Genomic DNA, 23,616 nt, shown 5'->3' with positions numbered 1-23,616 from the left:
CACCACGAGAAGGTGAGGATTGGACATGAGATCAGAAGCCCTGGTTGGTTCTCCGCATTCCTTTAAAGGCTATGGGGATGTCTCCTCTCAGTTATACAGCTTTGACCCTTAAGCACCCCAACTTTTTTTTGTCTAGTCTAGTGAAAAGATCAGAATAATATTCCCTGGTTATTGTTTTACCCTTTTCAAGATAATTAATAAACAAAATGTCTTTAAAATCCCAACCCACTGATGTTATGACCCTGTCTGCTTCTTTGGCGCTGAACAACTGGTTTCTGTCCTCTGTTTGGATTCTGGTGTGTACTGGTGAATTCAAGTCTAATCCATAGTAATAAATTGATGCACAAAATCAGTTTTATTCTTGTTAAAAACGCTCTGCACTGTTCAGAGATTTTCATGTGAGTGTATTTTTGATCTGCGCAGCACCCATCTTGCGCAATGCTTTTTCATTTGCAATTCTTCATGCAAAATGCATCCTACATGTTCTTTTGAAATGCCTCTAGTCTCAGCAATTTCACGCACTTTGACATGCAGGTCATCCAATACCATATCGTGCACTGATCAATGATTTCTGGTATTGTTACTCTTTTTGGACATCCTTCATGTGGATCATCTTCAAGGCTGGTACGGCCACCAGCCACGTTTAATCTCGGCAGCCCATTTCTTAATTATCGAAAATGAAAGAGAAGATTTCCAATAAACTTTTATATACTTCGAATGAATTTCTTTTGGTGTTAAACCTTCTTTTACAAAGAATTTTATAACTGTGTGATACTCAGTTTTATCCATTTCAAGGGATACAGACAACACTTTGGCTTTCGACAGCTGTATAAAAAAAACTACTTGATAGAATGACTTGTAATTTCACATCACTGCTTATGACAGATGTATGAACTTAGTCAATATTGCCAATTGTGTTACCATTTATGGTTGAGTCCGAGAACTTTTCAGACCATCCACTTATACATGAATTCTTAACACCATCCAGCACAAAAACTATGCATCATCTATTCACATAAAAACAACTATAAATATTTCCCCTGATGAGCAATCACTAAGCATAAATTATAAATTATCAGCAACAACATCATCATCAAATTCCTGCCATGTACCCTCAAGGGGTGTACAGGATATGACAGTACTACATGAAAAAATTACATCATTACTAACTTCCTATCTACAATTTTCCTCCAAATCAGTCTGTTACTTGTCAAGACTCCAACATTATCAGATCTTATATTTCTATCGTCTAAGGCACTTTGTACCGTATCAATCCACCTATATCTTGGTCTTCCTCTGGGTCGTTTTCCTGCCAACCTGGCAGAGAACACTTGTTTTGCTAATCTTTCCTCTCCCATTCTATTTAAGTGACCATACCATCTGAGATTGGCTCTGCTAACGCATTCCTGGATGCTGACAATGTCAAGTTCTTTCCTAATATCCTCATTTTTAATATGATATTGCCATTGATGCCATCTGTTCACGCCTCTAATCTTTCTCAGGACTCTCATATCTGCGGTCTCTAGTCTTTGGTCAAGTGTTTTACTTCTGACCCAGCTCTCAGATCCATAAGTTAAAATTGGTTTGAACACAGTCTTGTATACAGCTAATTTAGTGTTCCGACTAATTTCTTTCTTATTCCATATGAATTTATTCAACTGACTTCCCACGATACCAGCTTTGCTGATTCTGTTGTCTATTTCTATATTTAGTTTACCATCTTCAGTAAAAATTGTGCCTAAGTAGCCGAAATGTTTTACTTGTTCCACAGGTTCTCCATTCACAACACAGTTGACATTTTCAATGATTCTGCCTATTTTCATTGTCTTTGTCTTTTTATTGCTGACCTTCATACCATATCTATTACAACAGCTATTCAATTTAGTCAGAGAATCTTGCAGACTTGTAGCGGATTTATTTAGAAGTATAACATCATCCGCATAAAGCAAAGAGCTGACATTAACATCTCCAATTTTGATATCAGATTTAATACCACATTCCTTCATAATGTGATCCATATAGATAATGAATAACAGAGGGGATAATGTACATCCTTGTCTCACACCAGATTTAACATTAAACCATCTTCCTGTACTTCCTTCAATTCTAACTGCTGACTCACAACTCAAATAAAGACTAAGTATTGCTTGATATAATGCCCCATTGACACCATATAACTGCAGCGTATTGAATAGATTCTCTCTTGGCACCTTGTCATATGCCTTTTCCAAATCGACAAAACTTAAATACAGATCTTTGTTATATTCCCATGCTTTCTCGACTATTTGTCGTAAAGTGAAGATCTGATCCTGACAGCCTCTATTTGGCCTGAATCCAGCTTGTTCTTCACCAAGCTTTTCTTCCACAATTCTTCTCAACCGTTTCTCAAGTATACTTGCATAGATCTTGCCAGGAACACTCAGTAGGGAAATACCTCTGTAATTCTCACATTCAGTTTTATTTCCCTTTTTATATATGGGTACTATGAGAGCTCTACTCCAATCATCGGGAATTCGTCCCTCTGTCCAGGCTTTCTGAACTATGCAGTGCAGCCACTGTAAGACTCTTATACCACCATACTTCAGCATTTCTGGTCGAATATCATCTACTCCTGCTGCCTTTCCACATTTCAAGCCTTTGATGGCTTTTTCTACTTCAAGTATGGATATGTATTCCTGACTGCATGCCTGGTCAGTGTTTTTTATCACTGTGCTGTCATCACTGCTTGTTTCATTTAGCAGTTTTTCAAAGTAATTACTCCATACTTCAAGGATATCTTTTTCTCCTGTTTTCATTTCACCTTTATCATCTCTAATTCCTTTTACAGCACTCTTTCCTCCATTCCTAAGCTTCTTCAACAACCTCCAGAATATTTTGCCACCTTCTTGATATTTATTTTCTATATTCTTGCCAAAGTCCTCCCATGACTGTTTAGCTTTCTTACATTTGTCTCTGTATTCTGTAAGAGTAAAAGCTGACTTATTTGCCAGGAACTTTTGATATGCTTTCTTCTTTTCCTTCACTGCCTCTTTAACTTCCTGTGTCCACCAGGGAGTTCTGATTTTTTTATCCTTGCACACAACCTCACCACATGCCTCTCTGGCAGAGTCAATCAATGTTTCCTTCAGAGTTTGTCACTGAATCTCCAAGGTTTGATTTCTGTTCTCAAACTCTTTCATTTTCTTTTCAATAATATTTCTGTATTTTAGCCTACAGTTCACATCTGAGAGCTGCTCAACTTTTATTCGTTTTAAAACTTTCTTACATGTTATTCTTTTCAATATGAAATTCAATTTTATCCTGCTCAAGACTAAATAGTGATCACTTCCAATTTCAAATCCTCTGTACACTCTGGTGTCCTGCACCAGGGAGAAAACATCACTATCAACAATAAATAGTCAATGAGACTTTTCTTATTCCTAGCCTCTTCTCTCCATGTGAATTTGTGCACATTTTTATGTTGGAACATGGTGTTAGTAATAACCAGTCCATGTCCTGAGCAGAAATCCAACAGATATTTGCCATTATTATTAGCTTTGCTCTTTTCTCCAAATTTTCCCAAAATATTTTTGTATATCTCACAATCATTTCCTACTCTACTATTTAGATCCCCAACAAGGACCAACTTTTCCTTTTTCATTGTGTCAGTTGCTTTTTCTAAAGCCTCAAAAAATTCCTCCACTTCTACCTTAGTAGAACCTTCTGTGGGACCATAGGCACAAATAAGTCTCATTGTCCAGTTCCCCATTCTCATATTTGCCCACATTACTCTACTTGAGACTGACTGCCATTCAAGAAGATTAGCCTCGTATTTTGTGTTGAATACTATGGCTACTCCTTCTTTTCCTTTATTGTCATTGCCTGAATATAACATTTTGTATTTATTGCTCAGAAAGATCTCACCAGTTTTGGTCTTTTTTGTTTCAGTCACCCCTATTATGTCGATCTGGTACTTATCTAATTCCTCAGCTAGCTCCATTTCTTTGCCATTCAGGCTTCTTACGTTGATAGTACCGATCTTTAACTCTGGTGATGTTGAGTTGTTGTTTGTTTTCAGATTTGTTCCAGTAGCTGACTTTTCGCTGTTCGCCCTGGTTCCCTGGCGAAAACAACGGGGGCCTTGTTTAACCGGGCGACGCCCCAGCCGGCATGAAATTTTGTCATGTTGTACCATCATTTTTTATTTTGGTTTAACCAATAAGAATACAATTTGGTCGGCTAAATCCCAAATTGCCTACATTTCTTAAAAAAAAAAAAATGACTATAGCAAAAATATTATTAACAAAATTCTTCGTGAATTTGCATCTTGAAATAAATTAATTACAATAAAACCTTAGTGATTCTGTACATTAAAAGATTATCAGACAAAAAATAAATATACTACACAAATACTACAGCCTTAATATCACTGTAAACCTTCTACAAAATTAAAGAATCTATTCAACTCCTCTGGGGGATCCCCTTCCTCTCCTGTCTCACCCAGGAGTGTACTGTATCATTCAGTGAACCTGTAAAATGCCATATATATATATTAGGAGAATTTATTGTGTGTGTATATATATATATATATATATATATATATATATACACAAGTAAAACCAGATACATAATTACCATCCAGCAAAAAAACACGGACACATAAAATTTAATAAGTAAATCTGACCTTGAATTCTGTTATGATCCAGCACACATGATCAGATTAAATTTGATGTATTGCCTGTGTTTCTTTTCTGGATTAGAATTGTGTGTCCAGTTCCTTATATCACATCAGCAGCTGGTGTGAATGCAAATTTAAAGAAATTCTGATCAACCATCTAACAATAATGATGGCCTAAAAAATCAAGAATATAGATGACATATTTGATCCATTTAAATTTTTGTTCTAAAGGACTATAATAATTATTAGACAGTAGTTCTCCAGGACCTTAGTCTTCATTTAATAATACCAAACCTCCTCTCTTATTTAAAATATGGGTTAGGCTACCAGTGCTGAATCATTAAATAATAATAAGAATTTGTCCTCTGACCCTATAAAATAGGACTTATAGCTTTGATATGGTTTTTTCCTCACCAGATGTTAAGTCAAAAAGTAGTGGTTAATCAGATTAAGAGTTCTTTGCATTCTGTTTGAATTACTGTATAACGTAACTTGTTTCTTTAGGAAACAAGTGTGTGTGCGCGTGTGTGTGTGTTCATGCATGCGAGTTACACACTCCAGGCGTCATCTGGAGTGTATGACTTAATCTAAATGTCAAATCATCAAATTCCTTCTGATGATGATATGATAGTATTACCTGGAAAGTTACATCATTAAACGCCTCCATATTGCAATTGGAAGAACGACAGTACAGTGCACCCTTCAATTAGGAAAGACCTAAGTTATTCAATTCTTGTTGTGATGGGAGGAATATGTTTTTTTTTTCAATTGAAGGTAACTTAGCTGATCTCATATGGAGGTAGCAGGGTTTTTTCTCCTGGAAACTTAGGTTTTTCATCCTGCATATAGACAAATCGGCCTTCAGGACACATGTAACTTACAGACAGAAAATACTAATAGTGGCAGTGGGCAGTAGATGGTGTTGGTATAGATGTTGGAGTTGGATGGGAGTGGTGGAGACAGTTGTAGATTAGGTGCTCTCCCTCAATGAGTCTTTTTACTCCATAGAGGTGTCACAAAATAATAATAATTACTAACTTTCAATCAACAGTTTTTCTCCAAATGAATCTGTTATCTGTCAAGACTCCAATATTATCAGATCTTATATTTCTTTCTTCTAAGGCACTTCTTACTGCATCAATCTACATAGATCTTGGTTTTCTTGTGGGTCTTTTTCCTGCCATCCTGGTAAAGAACACTTGTTTTACTACCTTTACCCTCTCCCATTCTATTTAAATGACCATACCACTTGAAATTAGCTCTGCTATCAATGTCAGCTTCTTTCCTAATATCCTATTTTTAATATGGTACTGCCATTGATGCCATCTGTTCACTTCCTTAATTTTTCTCAGAACTCTCATATCTAGTCTACAGTCTTTGATCAAGTGCCTTATTTTTAACCCAGCTCCCAGATCCATAAGTTAAAATTGGTTTGAACACTGTCTTATATCCAGCTAGTTTAGTGCTTTGACTAATTTCTCTTATGCTACATAAATTTATTCAGTTGACTTCTTACCTTACTAGCTTTGCTAATTCTATTTTCTATTTCCATGTGTAATTTGCCATCTTCACTGAAAACTTTGCCTAAATAGCTGAAATATGTTACTTGTTTTATAGGTTCTCCAATTGAGAATGCAGCTGAAGGTTTTTATGTTCCTTCCTATTTTCATTGCTTTGGTCTTTTTATTGCTGCTTTTCATGCCAAATTTGTTATAGCTATTATTCAATTTATTTAAAGAATCCTGGGGACTTGCACTGGATTTGTTAAGGAGTACAATATCATCTGCATAAAGTAAAGAGCTAAGATTAACATCTCCAATTTGATATCAGGTTTAATTACCACTTTCCTTCATAATGTGATCCATATAAATGATAACAGTGGATATAATGTGCACTCTTATCTCACACACCCAATATAATATCAGACAATCCTCCATTACCTCTTTTAGTTTTAACTGCTGACTTAAAACTTGAGTACAGACTGAGTGGTGCTTAATATAATGTCCCGATACCACATAACTGCGACATTTTGAACAGCTTTTCTTTTGGTACCTTGTCACATGCCTTTTCCAGAAACTTTGTCATATGCCTTTTCTGCAAATACAGATCCTTGTTATATTCCCAGAATTTCTTGGCTATTTGTCTTAAAATGAACATATGATCCTGACATACTTCTATCTGGCTTGAATCCAGCTTGTTCTTCTCCAAGATTCTCTTTCACAATTTTTCTTAGCCATTTCTCAAGTATTTGCATTAATCTTACTAGGAACACTCAGTGGAGAAATTCTTCTCAGATCTTGTTATTCTCACATTGTTTTATTTCCCTTTTTATAAATGGGTATTATGATAGCTTTCTGCAGTAATCTTGAATTCAATCCTTTGACAAGGCCATCTAAATTATACACCGTAGTCACTATAAAACTTTTATTGGGGGGGGGGGGCTGAAAAGGTCTGATAAATGCCTAGAACAAAAATGATATTAATGCAACTGATATAACCACAAAAAAAAAAATCTGAAAACCCCTTAAAATTATTACAATTTAATGAAACATGGCCATGTTTCATTAAATTGTAATTTTTTTTTTTTTTTTTTTTTTTTTTTTTTTTTTAAGGATATATAAGAAGACATGTCAGAGGTTTTGAAAAAGACAGAGGTGCAGGCAGTTATGAAGTTGTTCGTTCTGCAAGAAAAATCTGAGATGTTTTACCATCTCAGATGGTAAAAATCTGAGATGTTTCTTGCAGAGATTCACCAAAACTTTGTGTGAGAGTTAGGGGACTGTGTCACAGCATATCCAACAGTTGCCAGATGAGTGGTCAAATTTCAAACTCGGCATTCTGAGACAACAAATGCCCCCAGGTCAGGAAGACCTTCCACAGGGATCACACCTGTAAACATCGATGTGATGCATGCCATGATCCTTGATAATAGACGAAATACCACCCAAAAACTCTGGTGATATTCGGGGAACAAGTTTGAGTCATTATCCTCCAACATCTGGATATGCAGAAGCTCTCAGTGAAGTGGGTCCCTAAATGTCTGAATGCTGATCAAAAGAGAGAGTGTGTGCTGTCATATCAAGGGATTTTGGACCATTTTGAGAAATCAGGTGCAAATATTTTGGCCCATATTGTAACTGTTGAAAACATTTCTTCAGCACTATGACCCAGAGACCAAACAACAGTCAGTGGACTGGAGAGACAGACTGTTGGAGACACAAAGGTTTTTCATGGCCAAAGAAGTACTGAACCCAAAAGTCAGCAGGGAAGGTTCTTGCCATTGTCTTTTGGAATATGGATGGTGTAATCCTTACCAAGTACCTCAAAAAAAAAAAGTGAAACTGTTACAGCAGCAGTTCATTTAACAGCTCTGGAGGCATTGAAGGAGGTACTGAAGGAAAATACTGTGGGAAATTGAGCAGAGGCATGTTGCTTTTGCAGGACAATGCACCTGCTCACACTGCTCATGAAACCCAACAGACAGTGCACAACTTGGGCTTTCAATGTCTGCCTCACCCACCCTAGTTGCCAGACCTGGCCCCCATCTGACTGTCTTTTTCCCAAATTTAAAGAAATACTTGAAAGGAACACAATTTACCAGAGATGAAGTCATATCTTCAGCAAAGGACTGGTTTGTGCAACAAGGGAAACACTTTTTTCCCAGAGAATTGTAAATGATGCAGCACCGTTGTAACAGGTGTATAGTACTTTGTGGGGAATATGTAGAATAATGTGTAAGTTATACAGTTCTACCTCTATTCCTTTATGGTGATTCGATTATCACAACTTTCAGTACACCCTCATATACCTCTATATTTGTGTATTTCTAGTTGAATATCATATGCCTTTCCACATTTCAGGTTTTTGATGGCTTTTTTACTTCAAGTATTGATATGTACGTAGGCTGTTCAATAAGTTATAAGACTATATTTATACAGAAAACAGATTACCTTTAATCGTCATCATTTACATGGTATTTTTCGAAGTAACTACCATGAGACGCAATGCATTTGTCCCAACGTTGCGTCCACTTCTTAAACACATGTGAAAATCCTTTTTTTTTTTGAGAGTTCTTTCAAAACCGCCTCCGCAGCTTTTATATATGCTTTGTTGCTTTCAAAATGGCAGCCTCTTAGTGGTTTCTTGAGCCGAGGAAACAGCCAGAAATCGCACGGTGCGAGATCAGGACTGTATGGAGGGTGTGGTAGGATATCTATGTTGTTCTTCTGCAAAACGTCCACTACACAACCAGCAATATGTGGCCTTGCATTATCGTGGTGCATTAAGAAGCAATTCTTCAGCAATGGACGCTTCCTTTTGACGTGCTGTACCATTGTCCGTAAAACATTCACATAGCATGAGCCGTTTACAGTATTCCAGGGTTCTACAGCATGTTGGTAAACAATGCCTTCGTAGTCAAAAAAAACATTATGGTCATAACTTTACCAGCCAATTTTATAGTTTTTGCTTTCTTGGGGGTAGGCGAAGATGGATGCTTCCATTCACTGCTTTGTTGTTTCATTGTAGGGTCATAGTGATACAACCAAGTTTCATCTGCTGTAATGATGCATTTTAAGAAGTTGTCGCCTTCTCGTTCCAGTCTTTCTTTCCACTCCGTGCACACAACCACTCGATGCTACATTTGCTCCGGTGTCAAGAGTTTGGGAATCCATCAGGTGCAAACACGTTTCAGTCCCAAATGTTCAGCCATGATTGAGTGAACACTTCCCACAGAAATATTCAGGACAACATGCAGCTGGCATACTGTAATTCTGCGATCCTCCTTGATGATAATTGCTGCTGTGTTGATCATTGTCTCTGTGATGGACATTGAAGGTCTTCCCTCACGTTCAAGATCTTCTACATTTTGCCTTCCTTCCTTAAAAGTTTTATGCCAGCGAAAAACACTTACCCTCAACATTGCTTCATCGTGGAAAGCTTCGCATATCATGTTAAAAGTGTCTGATACCGATTTTTGCAAACGCACACAAAATTTAATCGCATAACGCTGTTCCAAGAGGACGCTTCCATTTCGACGACTGGTCGTGGCTCGTAGGTGCGGCGAAACAAGATTGCGTTTAGTCACATGACACTCTGGAACATCAGCCCGTATACGCCATCTATCAACCTCTTTTATTCCACAGAAATTAATATTGTGATGAGTGGTTTTGCAACAGTAAAATTAGTCTTATTACTTATTGAACAGCCCTCGTATTTCTGATTGCATTTCTATTGAGTTTTTTTACTACTGTGTTATCACCGCATGTTTCATTTAGCAATCTTTGAAAGTAATTGCTTCAAACATCTAGAATATCTTCAGTTTTCATGTAATCTTTAATCATCAGATTCCTGTTACTTCTTCCATTTCTCAGCTTTTTCAATAGCCTCCAGAATGCCACCTTCCTCATATTTATTTCCCTATGACTGTTGTTTAACTACTTTTAACACAGACATTTTTTTCTGTATTATCTAAGAGCACAAGCTTGACTTACTTGCTGGAACTTTCGATAAGCTTTCTTTTCTTTGATTGCCTCTTTAACTTCTTGAGTCTGCCATCTGATTTTTCTTTCCATGCAGACAACTTCACTCAATGTTTTTTTTCAGGGTTTGCTACTGAATCACCAAAGTTTGATTCTTGTTTTCAAACTATTTTTTCTTGAATAATGTTTATGCATTTGAGTTAGAGTACACCTCTGAAAGCTGCTCAACTTGGATTCATTAAAATTTTTTTTTACATGCTCTCCTTTTCAGTATGAAATTCATTTTTATTCTGTTCAAAACTGAATCATGATCACTTCCAATTTCAAATCCTCTTATATGCTTGTGTCCTAAACCAATAGGAAAACATTGCTGTCAAGAGTAACATAGTCATTGAGATGTTTCTTATTTCTTGCATCTTCTCTCCATGTGAATTTGTGCACAATTTTTATATTGGAACACCTGTTAGTAACTAGTTTATGTCCTGAACAGAAATTGAGCGGGTAATTACCATTATTATTAGATTTGCTCTTTTCTCCAAATTTTCCAAAACATTTCTATATATCTGGTAATCATTTCTTACTCTGCCGTTTAGATCTTCAACAAGGAACCATACTATAGCTGCTTCTTATTTTCTATAATTTTACCAAAATTTCACTATTCAACATTTAAAAAAAAGGGATGTTGCATGGGCCAGTCTCAGTATACTATGGTGAAAATCCATTAAAGAAATGTTTTAAGAGTGTAACTCGTAATGAAACAGTTTTTATTATTTAGGCTACAACTAAGAAGGCATTCTTCTTTTTTCTCTGAAGTTTAAATTTTCTTTGGAGATTCTGAACATAATATCGAAATTTCTGGAGAAAAGAGCACTGATAAATCAGAGATAACAGAAGCAATGCATTGGTTAGTGAAATGCTAATAGCATTTTGGTATTGTGTGGTTGATTTTTTAGAAGAAAAAATCTGCCAGCATGCCAATACATGCCATGAGCTTGTTTGGACTGAAAGACATTAATTGCCAGTATATAAGAAGTAAGAATTACTTTTCCTTACAGTGCTCTAGGTAGGATAGTTGAATGAGTAGTGCTTCTGTTCTCTATTCAACAGGCTGTGGGTTCATATCCCACCATGGTCGTGGTTGTTTGCATATGTCTTTAGGTGGTAGATGAATTTCATTGTTTGGTGTCAGACCATCAGCTTGCTTATTAGAAACCTGAAGTGGCTTGAAAAACTTCTGTGTTTGGTCTTTAGAGTAGGATTTCCAAATTGTCTAACATTATCTAAGGTTTTAATGTACTATAGATTTAAAACTTCTGTAGATAAGATTTACATAGTGGAAAAAAAACAAACAACAACTTTATGGTTCTGCTATGCAGATTATATTTTTGCAGTTTAGAACTCTTTACTACAGAATTACAAATCTTCCTCAAAAAGATCATTAGATCAAAGAAAGCAGTTCATCCTACAGGTAAAAAACAAAAATAGTCTCCCTTTAGATTTGCTTTTTTTTTTTTAAATCTGTATCCCACTACCATCCCTCCCAAAATTTACATGACATAAAACCCTGGTCTATCAAGCTCGCATGTTATGCCTCTACAAAAGCACTTTTGGAGGAAATGCTTCCTTACTAAATTCGCTCCTCTTTGTTGGCTAACTCTCAGCTTTATGAAGAATATAATAAAGAGTGGTAACCTTTATTCTTAGTCTACTCAAGATGTCCATAGGTTCAACATTCTGTATGTTCAGAGTTTATCGGAAAAATTAGTCAGGCTTCTACATTTTTAAATCTACCAGTCACCTTTTCTCCCATTTGCAAAATAGCTTCCTTCATATGTTCTCCTAAACAATCTTGCAATGTCTCTTACAAAAATCTGTTCATTATTCTTATGGTCTCATATTATAATTGGATAGTGAGATCAGTATTTGTATTCTAAGAAGCACATCCAGATTATATAAGATACCAGAAGTTAGTGAAATCTGATCTTGCCCATCATTCAGTTTCTTCCAGATGCATAGGGTCCATTGATTCAAACTAAAGTCCTTTCTTTATGAAGAAAGGGAAAAATGGCAATTATTCATTTTAATTATTTAATTATCTCACACCACCAGAACAAAATAAATATGATAATTTATTGAGCTGCTGATATTTTGCTGGATTTCAAACAATCATCTTCAGAGCACAAAAAACTCTTGTAACATATAATACACAGCACTGAAAATCATCTAATTGTGGAAACATTTCAAAATTGTAACAGACAAAAGAATTGACTATCATGGCATTCTTTAGAGTTGGATTTAAGGCAACTTACTGTTGTTAAGCTGAATGTGCCCTTAAAATGATTATTATATCCGAAATTTTTGGTAAATTAATGCAGCCATGCTTGTTGAAGTTTGAGAGATCCTTTATTGTTATTCCTGATTCAGACATAGTTTGTCAAACTTATAATTGCTTCTGTATTACAAGTGTGTATTTAGTACTGTAATTTTCTTCTGGAGGGGTTATCCAACGCATGGTTTGGCAGTCCTGAATTGACATAATAGTGGAAATATATGTATTTCTTATGTTTTTTCAAGGCAGGTGCAAATGGTCCCCTGTCTACATTAGGCTGAGTTATAGGCACAGGATACTTTATACATGCTAATTGTGTTAAATAATGGAATTTGTATTTAGAAGAATGGTTAATGATTGTTGGTTTAATATGTGGTTTAAGTGGTGTAAAGATTATATTTATTAAGCTGTTTAGCTATCTAATGTGTCTGTGCGCTGCAGCTGTATAGCATATGCGTTATGTACATAGTGCAGTACATTAAAGTTTGGATGTATCTATGTTGAGATTCTGTTCTCAAAGTGTTTCATATAGAAATTAAAGCATGGAGAATCCATTGTAGTCTCACTAGATGAGACCCATTACTTATCATTTCCCTCTGCTCTCTTGCTTACATTTTCTCCTAATATTTCCGTAGCTGCTGTTAATCCGAATTAGCATTAGTAATTTCCTCACTTTTTAAATTAGTTTGGACATGTTTGTTTCCACTGTTTCTGCTCCTTCATAGTTCAATTCTAAATTTATAGAAAATATTTTTCGTACTCTATGTTCATTTTATCTTTTGCTGTCCTTAGACAGTCTCTCTCTCTCCCCTCCTCCCCTCTTATGTATTTTGTGAAGAGTATAATCTGCAGATCTTCCAGTCCAATGTCAACAAGTTTCTTCTTTCTTGTACACTTTCCACTCATCCATGTTATTAATATACTATATGTTGATCAACCTTTCATTGGTATGATTACTATAATAAAAAATAAATAAAAGTTATGTAGACAGCATTAATAAATAAATTAATGCTGTCTGCATCTGTCAGTCATGGAACTGTTTTGATAGAAACTGTTTATTGCAGGCATGTGATGTGTTGGTGAAAGAGTAAAAATTTCAGAAGGCTTGCTGAAGAAATTAGTTGAAGCTTCTAAATTTACATTCTGTTGAACTTGGAAAGAGTTGACGTGATGTATATTGGTCACCTGCTTGGTTTAATGCTTAAATTTATTATTTTTTCATTTCTTGGATTATTTAGAATATTATTTAGAGTATATTAAGAGTTTAGGTCTATTCTCTGTTGTTAACTTGAAGTTAAATACATACTTTTGTGCTTGATTTATTGTAGCTATCAAGCAGACTAATTAATATCAGAGATAATTCCATGTTGAGTGGAAATTAGTGGAGACAGCCTTTAAATTAAAATATTAATTTAAAGGCTGTCTCATATTAATGCATGAGACATTCATTGTTCATGATGATAGCTGAGTAGGGAAAGCTATTTCTTGAATTACTGCATCATATTTGAGATTCTTAGTATATTGCAGAATCTCAATGTAAATACGGCTATGGGATTGAATGGAATATTAGCTTATGTTTTATGAGAATGTGTAAAATAACTTGCAATGCCTCTGACTAGGCTCTTTGATTTAAGTCTCAGCTCTGGTAGAGTTCCAAAGGAGTGGAAAGAGGGCAAAATAATTCCTTTGCATAAGAAACGTTCTAATACTGCAGTAGCAAATTATAAACCAATCATCTCAGGAGTGGTGGTATAAAAGTACTAGAAAAATTGGTCAAAAAAGGTATCCAAGAATGGATGAATAGGAATAATACTCTATGAGAGGCAGCATGGCTTTGTGAAGAGTTGGTCATGCCTTAGTAATTTACTAACTTTTTATAATAGTGACAGCCGAATTGGATAAGGGAAATTTCTATTGATGATTCTGTTGGATTTTGCAAAGGCATTTGCTGAATATCACATGGAACTCTACTATGCAAATTAGAACAAATGGGGATGGATATGATATTGGTTATGTGGGTAAAGGGGTGGCTGATGGACAGATATCAAAAAGTGGTATATGGAGGGGCAGTATCCAGGCAAAAGCAGATGACTAGTTGTGTACTGCAAGGTTCTGTGCTGGGACTACTACTGTACATAATTTGTATATGATATAGGAAATAACCTGAAAGGAAATATTCAATTGTTTGTTGATGATGCAGAATTAGGTAAGAGTAATAGAGGTAAGAGCTTGCAGGATGATTTAAATAGGCTGTCAGTATGGGCAAAAGATGATGGGTGTCAGTTTAATGTAAAGAAATGTAAAGTTATGCATTTTGGGATAAATCAATTATAAATTATGTACCACATTGATGTGTGCTCCAGGAAATACATAAAGCTAGAGATTTGAGGAATGGTGGTAGACAAATTGAAGTTTAGAGGGCATAATGCTAAGGTTGCCAAGGTAGCTCACAAGATTATAACATTACTTGACTATTGAAGAACAACACACAAGTAGAGATAAGGAAGTTTTTATTCCTCTTTATAAGGCCTTGATATGTTCACATCTAGATTATTATGCTCATTTTAATTCTCCTGGGTTTCTTGGGATGAGAAAGTTTTCAAGAAAATTCAGAGGTAACCAACCAAGATAATATGCTGAATAGTAGTCTGTGGAATGCACTTTATGATGATAGATTGAGGGTTTGTGGATTGCAAGAGTTGGTTGATAGGCCAAAAAGAGGGGATTTGATAGAAACATTTTACTTAAAGGGTTTTATAGAATTAATGCAGAGGAAATGTTTTGGCTAGAGAGGGAAGATCAAGAGGTCATTCCTGGATGTCGAGTAAAAGTGTGGTTAATAGGGGGTGTAAGGACTAGATTTTTCACTTGGAGAGTTGTGAATGAATTGAATGGCTTGTCAGAGTCAGTTGTGAGTGCTTTGTCTGTTAATGAGTTCCAGGAGAGAGAGAGAGATGATTGATTGTGTAGATAGTTTGGGATTCCCACAATGAGTTTTCAGACTACATGAAAATGCCCATACAACAATAATAATACTTGTTATAGCAAAATCAGAAACACTGATTAAGATCAAATGAAATTGAATTTATGTTTTGGTAATTTTTACAGTAGGGAAATTAAAAATTTAGATAATATAGGGAAGCAACAGTATTACAAATGGGATGCAAATTTTAACAGTACATGGAATATGGATCTGCTTATAAATTGCAGATCCTTCCTCCTCTCTGTTCTTAATTGTTTTATTCAGAATTCTGTAAATTATCATAGATGTAATTTCTACATTTTCTGATTTTCAGATGATGACTGGTTTAGCATGTGGGCATCGTTTTTGTACAGAGTGTTGGACTGAATACCTCACAAATAAGATTATGGATCAAGGAATGGGCCAGGTATGTTTTTGCCTTTCTTTAGTTGCAAAAAGTACTTCCAAAAAATAAAATAAGTAAATAATAATATTGTCATGAATTAAAGTAGTAATGGAAGGTATATAAAAGTTTTAATATGAATTCAGCAGCTATCGGTATTACATTCAAATGCAATATATGAGTAGCACTTTCTATATGTAAGAAGGAAGTGTATTTAATATGGGAATGACTATTTAATCTTCAGTAGTGGCATCCTTGTTTTAATATAATTTTGCATGGTTATCAACTTTGGGAAACATTTCAGTTGCTGAGTGATTTTGATAATATGATAGAGAGAGTGGAGTTAGCCTTTTTTTCTCCAGACATAGCTTTAGTTGGTGTTAGGGAGAGGCCACAGCTTCTCCCCCCCCCCCTTCCTTTTCCACCTAAAGAGACAGACCAGCTGAAAACATATTCAATTGACAGACATACTGATAGTTTGCAATTTTAGCTAGATTTCCATTTTCTCATTTTGGGACAGCAATAAAATTAAATGTTTTGTTAGCATCTAACAAAAATAACTTACTTTACTAGCTTTGAAACAAATAGTAGTATTAGCTACCTTGTTTATTTATTTAAATATGTACTTAATACCATTGTGATTCTGATTTGCATGTTGTAGTGCATTTACTTAATTTCAGCATATGGTTGATCTTAATTTAAAAAATTTTAGCTCTGTAGAATCTGGGCACTTCCATAAAGTGGTAAGTAATGAAATTGCTTCTTGGTAGAAAGGATTTGGATTTCAGTTCTATCAAAGATGTGAGGAGTTTTTTTGTAGGTCTTTTAAGTGACTTATCAGAAGAAGGTGACTGAAATCCACTGTTCTTGTCAACAGACAAACTAGTATGAAAGCATCTGCATTTGACAGCCTTAACTCCTAGTACATATTAGTTTTCAATTCACGGACTCATTCAAATATATGTCTGCATGTGTATACATGCACATATATGCATACTAATTTCAATTTTTATGTTCATAATGTATTTATCTTGTTTCATTTATTTAAATGGGTAATATTTTTCTCTTTGTGGTCTTCTCTTGAAGAATAGAAACTTAGTATTTGTTTCAGGAATGAAGTGAAGTGATTTTGCAAAAGATGGGTTATTAAACAATCTAATTTCTCTCTCTATAACATCTAGAAATTTTTAAAGATGTTTTGGAGGATCCTCCTATTATGTGGAACAGCAGTCTTTGCTAGGACAGATTTGGGATTTTGAAAAAACATTGGCAGCTCTGCATGTAAAGTAGTATTTGGAGGAAAAGGAAATTTTGCTTGCTTTTTGGATGTTAAGATTAATGCAATTTATTTTTGCCATGAGAAGCATGAAGTAAGTAATACTTGACAAGAAATTATATTGTTTAATCTCTTATCCAAGTGCAAGCAGGCAAAGCTTTCATGTGAAGTATCTTCATAACTACGCTACTTGTATATACAGGCTGTTGACTTCACATCAGTTTTTCTCAATATCCCATAATGCAAAAGCACATTCCCTTTCAGACATGTATATTGCTGTTCATTATAGGATTAAAGTATTGAATAAAAATATGATTTCTTGACAAGTATAATTTAAACCAAGTGAAAGAAACTTTCTACAAGAAGCATGAAGTTATTGTACCAAGAAGAGGAATCTTTTCTCGTTTAGAAATTTGGGTGATATGATGGTAAAAGTAAGAACAGGTAGGATGATTTTTGTTTTGTGGAGGAATTAGGCAGGAGCAAGGAAATTTTGGTATGAATGAATAATTTTATATTGTCACATGTGTATTATGTATTATTATGTTTCTTGCAGATGTCATCTGTTAGACATGTTTTTTCCCAACTGAATTGGTAAAAAGTAAGATGGTTTGAGCTTGCTTATCTTGATCTTCTCACATAGCTATTACAAAATATTGCAGTTTTTCCTTACATGATTCCTTTACTCTGAGTTAGCAAGTCTTACACAGAGCTAGCATCGTTTTCATCCTTCATAATTACACCAGTAGAAGAATATATGTAATCAATAGACCTAATATAAAGTGTCTAATTGGTATAGTTTTATTTCCAACCAGTATCCTTCATGCAGTAGGAATTTGTCACATCCCTACCCATTGTGGATGCAAATGTTTAAAAAAACACAGAGGCATCAAGTTCCTTCAGTATGGAAAAGCAGGCCTTTCTGACCATGTTGTTTAAATGTTCCACTGGATTGATTGGAAAGACACCTGGTTCTTGTATTGGACAAAAACATGGTATTAACCTAAATTTAAGGATGCCAATGAAATGCTTATCAACCAAATATTAACAAAAATGAAGATGTAAAAGTCTCCCAAGGATTTGGATGACTCACCTACAGCCAAAATAGCTTCTAGAAAAAGAAGAATCCATCAATTTTTCAAGAAGAAATAACCAACATATTGGTTACCAGAGAAAAGAAAATAACTGCTGACTTACAACTCAAATAAGTATTGCTTGATATAATGCACCATTGACACATATAACTGTAGTGTATTGAATAGCTTCTCTTTGGCACCTTGTCATATGCCTTTTCCAAATCGACAAAACTTAAATACAGATCTTTGTTATATTCCCATGCTTTCTTGACTATTTGTCGTAAAGTGAAGATCTGATCCTGACAGTCTCTATTTGGCCTGAATCCAGCTTGACCTTCACCCAGCTTTTCTTCCACAATTCTTCTCAATCGTTTATCAAGTATACTTGCATAGATCTTGCCAGGAACACTTAGTAGGGAAATACCTCTGCAATTCTCACATTCAGTTTTATTTCCCTTTTTATATATGGGTACTATAAGAGCTTTACTCCAATCATCGGGAATTCGTCCCTCTGTCCAGACTTTCTGAACTATGGAGTGCAGCCACTGTAAGACTTTTATACCACCATACTTCAGCATTTCTGGTCGAATATCATCTACTCCTGCTGCCTTTCCACATTTTAATCTTTTGATGACTTTTTCTACTTCAAGTATGCATATTTATTCCTGAATGCATGCCTGGTCAGTGTTTTTTACCACTGTGCTGTCATTGCTGCTTGTTTCATTTAGCAGTTTTTCAAAGTAATTACTCCATACTTCAAGGATATCTTTTTCTTCCATTTTCATGTCACCTTTATCATCTCTAACTGCTTTTACAACACTCTTTCCTCCATTCCTAAACTTCTTCAACAACCTCCAGAATATTTTGCCACCTTCTTGATATTTATTTTCTATATTCTTGCCAAAGTCCTCCCATGACTTTTGTTTAGCTAGTTTTACACAGTGTTTAGCATTCTTGCATTTGTCTCTGTATTCTCTAAAAGCACAAGCTGACTTATTTGCCAGGAACTTTTGATATGCTTTCTTCTTTTCCTTCACTGCCTGTTTAACTTCCTGTGTTTAACTTCCATGGAGTTCTGATTTTTCTATCCTTGCAGACAGCTTCACCACATGATTCTCTAGCTGAATCAATCAGGGCTTTCTTCAAGGCTTGCCACTGAATCTCCAAGGTTTGATTCCTGTTCTCAAACTCTTTCATCTTTTCTTCAATAATCTTTGTGTATTTTAGTCTACAGTTCACATCTGAGAGCTGCTCAACTTTATTCGCTTTAAAACTTTCTTACATGTTATTCTTTTGAATATGAAATTCAATTTTATCCTGCTCAAGACTAAATAGTGATCACTTCCAATTTTAAATCCTCTGTATACTCTGGTGTCCTGCACCAGGGAGAAAACATCACTATCAACAATAACATAGTCATTGAGACTTTTCTTATTCCTTGCCTCTTCTCTCCATGTGAATTTGTGCACATTTTTATGTTGGAACATGGTGTTAGTAATAACTAGTCCATGTCCTGAGCAGAAATCCAACAGATATTTGCCATGAAGATGGTTTAATGTTAAATCTGGTGTGAGACAACAATGTACATTATCCTCTCTGTTATTCATTATCTATATGGATCACATTATGAAGGAAAGTGGTATTAAACATGATATCAAAATTGGAGATGTTAACGTCAGCTCTTTGCTTTATGCAGATGATGTTATACTTCTAAATAAATCCACTACAAGTCTGCAAGATTCTCTGACTAAATTGAATAGCTGTTGTAATAGATATGGTATGAAGGTCAGCAATAAAAAGACAAAGACAATGAAAATAGGCAGAATCATTGGAAATGTCAGCTGTGTTGTGAATGGAGAACCTGTGGAACAAGTAAAACATTTCAGCTACTTAGGCACAATTTTTAGTGAAGATGGTAAATTCAATATAGAAATAAACAGAATCAGCAAAGCTGGTATGATTGGAAATCAATTGAATAAATTCATATGGAATAAGAGAGAAATTAGTCGAAACACTAAATTAGCTGTATACAAGACAGTGTTCAAACCAGTTTTAATTTATGGATCTGAGAGCTGGGTTAGAAGTAAAACACTTGACTAAAGACTAGAGACCGCAGATATGAGAGTCCTGAGAAAGATTAGAGGCGTGAACAGATGGCATCAATGGCAATATCATATTAAAAACGAGGATATTAGGAAAGAACTTGACATTGTCAGCATCCAGGAATGCGTTAGCAGAGCTAATCTCAGGTGGTATGGTCACTTAAATAGAATGGGAGAGGAAAGATTAGCAAAACAAGTTTTCTCTGCCAGGTTGGCAGGAAAACGACCCAGAGGAAGACCAAGATATAGGTGGATTGATACGGTACAAAGTGCCTTAGATGATAGCAATATAAGATCTGATAATGTTGGAGTCTTGACAAGTAACAGACTGATTTGGAGGAAAATTGTAGATAGGAAGTTAGTAACGATGTAATTTTTTCATGTAGTACTATCATATCCTGTACACCCCTTTAGGGTACATGGCAGGAATTTGATGATGATGAGAAAAGAAAATTAATTGGATGATACAATAACTCAGACAACAAAGAGAAATTTAAAATAACAGCATTGTTGGAAACTAGTAGTTGTTGATGTAGTTTTATCAATGTATTTATGGATTTATTTAAATTTTTTTAAATTATTATTTTATTTTATTTTATTTTATTGTATTGCTATTTATTTTTTTTTTTGTTCCATCAGAAGTCAGGCTGTGGTCAAAGGTTGATCAGTGCAGTTATTCTCAGCACACTGTAGCATGTACCAAAGTAGCTTGTGATCAAAATGTGTGTATTCCTGAAGATGACCTTGATATAAAGGTCGAAACACAGAATTTTATTTTAATATAATTAAAGTTAAGTTTTCTAACATGGTAGTGTGTCTCCATAATTATTCATAATGATTGCTGATCACTATGTAAATCCCAAAAAAGAAAGAATTAATTCACAGATAAAGAAATTTACTGAAATAAAAAAATAAAGAAAAATTAATTTACAGATAAAGAAAGAAACTTTATCTCTAAATATACAGATAAAGTTTTTTATCTGTATATTTACATTGCTGAAAATCTTTGAGCAGTGTGAGATAAAGCAGTAAATTATTTGTGTTATCTTTAGGAATAATCTGAATCAATGTAGTTTCTTTCATTTTATGTTTTTATTTGAGATAACTATTTTATCCTTTGCTAACTATACAAAGTGCCTATATTTCTTATTCAGAATGGCCTCTTTCACCTATATAACTTTTTACAAAAAGTTGAAATATGTAAAGAAGTATAATATACTTTTGTCATGATTTGTGTATGTGATGTGAATCTCTACATAATATAAAATTTTTGCCATTTCATTTAATAGTGGTTGTTGAACAGACATTGTGAAAGAATTTAATTTCTCAGAGTATTTAAAAAAAAAAAAAAAACTGTTACAAAATGATTTTCTGTGAGTGTAAATGGTTTACATCAGTATTTTGTTTATGACTGCCAATATTTCAAGCATTGTTTTCATGCAGTGGTCAAATTCGAAAGATATTTATAAAGTTTATTTTATTCTTTTAGACAATTGCATGTGCAGCTCATGGTTGTGACATTCTAGTAGATGATCAAACCGTAATGTAAGTAATTTATAGAAAAAAAGCAATTTATTGTTGAGATTTATTTTGTATTCTTTTGATTCTAAAACATACTGCTAATTTTAAATATGCATCTCTAATTAATCAAATGATATTTGTATCATAATTGATATGATTATATTGTGATAAATTTATATGCTGAGAAGAAACATCTGGTGTGGGTGTGCACATTCTTTTAAAGTTAGATAATGCTCTTTATCTAATTTCAAAATAATGCTCTGACATGGTATTTTGACTGTGTACTGTAAAGCTGGGTTTATATAATGCTACTATAGTGACTAGTCTCATTGTTAATTGATCATCTGCTTGACAGTTTGTAATTTCTTTAATATCATATGCCAGAATATCATTATCATGTGAATATGGCCTGAAACCAGTAAATTTTGTTTTCTTTCATTGGCTGGTGGATAACATTATTCTGTTGTAAATCTTATGCATTAACCTCCCTACTGGTGAGGTGGATGAAATAGTGAGACAAAATTTCATTTCTTATCCATATTATTCAATGGGTGTCACAGCATCATATCCAGATTTTGCTTGACGTCTATAGGCATCATGGCCAGTTGAGGGGGGGGGGGTCAATCTTATAGAGACAATTTTGTTCAAGTTTCTCATTTTATTGAATGATGTTCACCTAGTCTACTGTAGGACATGGTGCTGTGAAACAGCACCATAACTTGAATAAGAATTTGACAATTAGGACAGATGGGATATCAGCATGGGTGCTAAAAGAATGTTCAGCTGAACTGGCCATGCCCTTGACGTATTTGTATAATTTGAGTCTTAGCTCAGAAAAGATAAAGCAGGAATGGAAAGAATGTATGATAATCTCTTTGCACAAGGGTAGTGTGAAGACTGATGTCTTAGCTGTTGACCTATCAGTATCTCTGGAGTAACTAAAGATTTTAGAGGAGTTGGTAAGAACTAGCATATAGAAATGGGTGAATCAAGATACACTTTGGAAGGAATGACATGGGTTTACTAAAGGGAGGTCATGTCTGAGCAATTTGCTCATATTTTATAATAATGTTATGGCTGAGTTGGATAAAGAGAACGGATACACTATGATACTATTTAATTTGGCTAAGGCATTTGATAGAATACTACATGAAAAGCTGCTGCATAACATAGAGAATATGAAATTAGAATGTAAACTATTAGCTTATATAAATGGGTGGCTGATGGACAGGTATCAGAAAGTGGTATATGGATGATGTGAATCTGCCAGATTTAAGATGACCAGTAGTGTGCCCAAGATCATTATTATTTAATCTATACATTAATGATATTGGAAAGGGACTGTCAGGAGATCTTCAGCCCTGACATGAAAAGAGAAGTTAGTAAGTTTCCCTGCCTATCTTTGCATCATCGGTAATCAGAAATGCTGCTGATATACAGCATTTAGAGGATGATTTGAATAAGCTCAGAGTGTGGGCAAATAATAATGTTTGTCACTTAATATGAAGTTATGCACTATCCAACAACATATTATATTGGTGGGATTATGCTTGGTGTAACTGATGAGACTAGAGATCTTGGCATTGTGGTGGGTAGAAAGTTGAAGTTCAAAGGTCTGATAACAAAAACTGCAAATACAACTCGGAGAATAGTTGTGATGCTGAAACAAACACTGACATGTAAGGATTGGAGGTCATTTTGCCTCTTTACAAGGCCTTGATGTGAATGCACCTGGACTACTGTAATCAGATTTGGTCTCCTGTGTTCCCAAGGGATAAAGGTGCCCATGGAAAGGCTGTAAAGGAGAGTT

At 34.8% G+C, this 23,616-nt stretch overlaps 1 protein-coding gene across 1 annotated transcript in view; it reads left to right on the top strand.

Annotated features, from left to right (window-relative positions):
* The window catches only part of LOC150092972 (E3 ubiquitin-protein ligase arih1-like), a 222,666-nt gene that overhangs the window by 73,132 nt on the left and 125,918 nt on the right, over window positions 1-23,616 (top strand). Inside the window, exons 5-6 of the mRNA XM_090414057.1 lie at window positions 15,763-15,855; window positions 21,775-21,830. Coding sequence (XP_090270183.1) covers window positions 15,763-15,855; window positions 21,775-21,830 — 149 coding nt within the window. The remainder of the gene's footprint in view (window positions 1-15,762; window positions 15,856-21,774; window positions 21,831-23,616) is intronic.

The sequence above is a fragment of the Typopeltis vanoorti genome, chromosome 24, assembly GCF_054136105.1.
Source record: "Typopeltis vanoorti isolate ZY-2024b chromosome 24, IOZ_Tvanoo_1.0, whole genome shotgun sequence".
In the NCBI taxonomy this organism is placed as follows: Eukaryota; Metazoa; Arthropoda; class Arachnida; order Uropygi; family Thelyphonidae; genus Typopeltis; species Typopeltis vanoorti.
Note: the sequence above shows the minus strand (reverse complement) of the source record. Positions and strands in the feature narration are given on the sequence as shown.